Raw genomic sequence first — 4,242 nt, forward strand, 5'->3', positions numbered from 1 at the left:
GCATCGGATACAAGTTGGCATTTGTATCGCGATGCATCGTTTCTGATGCATTTGCATTGGTAAAAGCCGATTTATTTATATATAATTACTAGTGGATGGCTACACTTTTATTGTTTAGAAAGTGACCAATAATCTGTGACCAATATTTTATATGTAACGTTAGATCGATTTCTCCTCTCTAAACTGTTTCTCAAGCGCGTACACTCATTACCGCTGCGCGTGAATATGATGTATCACAACAACACTACAAAGACCTGAGGAAAAGTGGGGATTAAAGTCCAAAATCTGACTTGAAAATATCCATTTTGCTTGCTGTCAGGAGTGGGCGAGGCATACGCGAGTGAACGAGCGCTGCTGCGCACATGAACGCTAAACAGACGGTGATCAATAATTCGGAGTCAAATATGCATTTTGCTAAAATATTCGTTGTTGGACATTAAATGTGCCTTTTGTAGAATTTTAAACCTATAATGAACAATATATTTAATATAGTATTTATTAATCTTTGTTAATGTTAGTTCATGAAAATACAGTCGTTCATTGTTAGTTCATGTTAATTCACAGTGCATTAACTAATGTTAACAAGCACAACTATTGACTTTAATAATGCATTAGTAAATGTTGTTAACAAGCACAACTATTGACTTTAATAATGCATTAGTAAATGTTGAAATTAACATTAGCTAAGATTAATAAATACTGTAGAAGTATTGTTCATGCTTAGTTCATGTTAACTAAAGTAGTTAACTAATATTAACTAATGAACCTTATTGTAAAGTGTTACCGGGAAACTTTTTGTCATGAGAGGCCTGAACTCTTGAGCACAATTGGTAAAGTTAACCCACATCAACTTTAAATACTTGAAAAATCATAACACATATATGTCCACAGCGTACATTATCGCAACACTGCATGATGTGACACTAGTCGTTCACTGCTGTTGCATTTACACATTACAGATTATCCGAATTCACTCTCAAAATGTGGTTATAAGTCCTCAAAATTGGTTGTTTGGTTAAAGAATGCAGTTGTCACTCTTGTTCATAAAAAAATTGTGTATTTACCACTCTAAATCAAAACTGACAAACGCATTCGCCTGCTGTGTAAACAGTCAAGGAGAATATCAGTCATCCTGGTGGAAGAAAATATGACTGTGCATATGCTGAACACCTGTGAGCTAAAAAGGACTGGAAGTTCATGCTGTGTTATGGTTAACCAGGTCAACCAGATCCCCACCAGCTTGGCAAAGAAACTACAACATATGTGTCAAACTCAGCCACTGTCCCGTAGAGTTTAGCTCCAACCAACTCCAACATACCTGCCTGGAAGTTTCTAGCACTCCCAAAGACTTTGATTAGCTGGATCAGTTGTGTTTAATTAGGATGGGAGCTAAATTCTGCAGGAAAGAGTGGCCTTCCAGGATCTGGGTTTGACACCCCTGCTCTATCCCACCAACTGATTTGTTCTACCCTCCCACCAGTCCACCTGATCAACCACCAAAACCAGCATGGACCAGATAGGAACATACAAAACCAGTAAACATCAAAGCTGGTTTTAGGCAGGAAGAATATAGATGAGTGCTAGGACAAAATGAATGTGTTCTAGAGGTAAGTACATACTTGGGTAGGTGGTGCTAGAGCACGGAGTACAACCAACTGGATCATTTCTCTGAGGTTCCCCTCCATGGACATGGATCTCCGCAGGGTCTCCATGGCCTCATGGTTGGACTTCCCCAAAAGTGTCTCACCATTAACGGCAATCAGCTGGTCATTGACAAGTAGACGCCCATCCTAAACAAAAAAGGCATAATCAGAAGTCAGAATCTCCATTTAGTGTCAAAAGACGAATTTGCGACTTCCACATTGGTGAATCAAATCAGCAATCTTTTAGTTACCAGCCCTGAGTTCCAAAGGATAGTTCACCCAAAAATTCTGCCAGTTTTCTCACCCTTATGTCTTTATAAACCTGTAAGACATTCTTCCTTCTATGGAACACCAAAGAAAATATTTAGAAAAATGTTGCAATGTTTTGACAGTAAAATGAAAGTCAATGGGTTCCAATGTAGTTTTTCAACATAATAAAGTAAGTCATGAGGGTGAGTTCACAACTTCATGTTTGGGTGAACTACCTCTTTAGCAACACTGGACCAAGGCCAGCTCTACTCTCTACATCTGGATTTGGGGCTTTTTATCAGAAGACCTTCACAATGTCCTACTTTCTCTAATCTCTAATGTATTTCCTCATATTCTGCGAGAACTCTCTGCTTTCCACAGGCATATTATCCTCAGTTGAGTCTGCAGGGGCATTCTCTCAAGGAGTACATTTCCCAGAATCCAGCAGCTCAGTCTCTCTGGTACTGTATAAGCACATTATAAGGCATGCATATTACATGGCATATAAAAAGCCCTAAAGTTCATTATAATTAATATTAATTAGTGTTTTCACTGCATAGGCCTCTGATCTGCTTCCTCTGTCTCCAGGCGAGAGAGCGAGAGAGAGAGAGAGAGAGAGAGAGATAGATAGCTCAGAGTCACATGAGGGTTAACGCAAGAACTTGCAAAACGCCTCAGATATACAGACAAAATTGCTGATCATTAACAAACTGTACAAACTAAAGATGATGAACTACACTGAAAACAATGTTGGATATCAAGTAAAACAGAATGTTTTGCTGCGACTCTGTCCACACTAAAGACTTAATATCACTTACTACTGAGCCAAACGCATTATGGTCTCCTTTATAGAAGTTTTCATCTCATCCCATGAAACATTTCAAATGATATAACTGAAAAGACACTACAATAACAAAAAACAATGACCTAAAGTCATTGATTATACAACATATTTTATATACATGATATATCATTGATTAAAAACCATGGAGCTGGAGGTAAGCATCTTGAAATCTTTTCATCATGATTTCTCTATGGAGAAAATGAATGTGATTTTTACTTCCTGACTGTTGTGCCCTATAGAGGTAACAGAGTGCCACACAGTTAATGACAGTTTACTGAAATAGCATACACCCACAAACTCTCTGAGCCCTGGCAGCATGCACTTTGTGCCCTTGCTCTATATAAATGAAGGAGATGTGCTTTCATTACCGAGGCCTTTTGGGTGAAAAGATGTCCCGTCCTCATGACATCATGAGTCACAGAGAATTAGGGATCCTTATTAGAGCCATGATCTAATTCTCAAACTTGATTCTGTGAAATCACACAATCCATCTGCAGTTTGCAGTGCCGTTTTAAAATGAGTACATCTGTCTCACATTCTTTCACCACTTACATGTATAATCATTTAATAGAGGCAGTACTGTATTGATTGACTCCTCAATCATTCTGCTTAGGGTTTGTTCAAAACCTCTAACATTACATATTAAACTCCTACAGTTAATTGAGTCTGAATTACTTAACATACATAGTCCATACAATCTTTCAGTCTTACAGGAAATGTATCCCTAGTTTATTTTGCTTATTATACTCATAGGCCCCACCATAGCACAGAAACTGCACTTGTTAAAATTACAAATGATTTGCTTCTTGTGTCAGACCAAGGCTGCATCTCATTGCTAGTTTTACTTGATCTTAGTGCTGCGTTCGACACTATAGATCATGACATACTCATAGATCGATTACAAAACTATACGGGTATTCAAGGACAGGCTTTAAGATGGTTTAGATCCTACCTGTCCGATCGCTACCACTTTGTTTATTTAAATGGGGAGTCATCTCAATTATCACCAGTAAAATATGGAGTGCCACAAGGATCTGTCCTAGGTCCTCTGCTATTTTCGATATACATGTTGCCCCTTGGTAATATTATTAGAAAATACGGGATTAGCTTCCACTGTTATGCAGATGATACTCAACTATATATCTCAACAAGACCAGATGAAACTTCTAAATAATATAAGCTAACAGAATGTGTTAAAAATGTAAAAGACTGGATGACCAATAATTTTCTCCTATTAAACTCGGATAAGACAGAGATATTACTTATTGGACCAAAAGACAGTACACAGAATCTCGTGGATTACAATCTGAAACTAGACGGATATACTGTTACTTCATCTACAGCCAAAAATCTAGGTGTTATATTAGACAGCAACATGTCTTTTGAAAATCATATTGCCCATGTTACAAAAACAGCATTCTTCCATCTTAGAAACATTGCAAAGTTACGAAACATGTTACCTGTTTCTGATACAGAAAAGCTATTTCATGCTTACATGACCTCTAG

General features: G+C 37.7%; 1 protein-coding gene across 3 annotated transcripts in view; it reads right to left on the reverse strand.

Annotated features, from left to right (window-relative positions):
* The window catches only part of LOC107721601 (partitioning defective 3 homolog B-like), a 334,485-nt gene that overhangs the window by 151,760 nt on the left and 178,483 nt on the right, over positions 1-4,242 (reverse strand). For all 3 annotated transcript variants that reach the window (XM_016529701.1, XM_016529700.1, XM_016529699.1), the window contains exon 13: positions 1,620-1,790. In XM_016529701.1, coding sequence (XP_016385187.1) covers positions 1,620-1,790 — 171 coding nt within the window. The remainder of the gene's footprint in view (positions 1-1,619; positions 1,791-4,242) is intronic.

The sequence above is a fragment of the Sinocyclocheilus rhinocerous genome, unplaced genomic scaffold (genome assembly GCF_001515625.1).
Source record: "Sinocyclocheilus rhinocerous isolate Xijiao unplaced genomic scaffold, SAMN03320098_v1.1 scaffold30, whole genome shotgun sequence".
Taxonomy (NCBI): Eukaryota; Metazoa; Chordata; class Actinopteri; order Cypriniformes; family Cyprinidae; genus Sinocyclocheilus; species Sinocyclocheilus rhinocerous.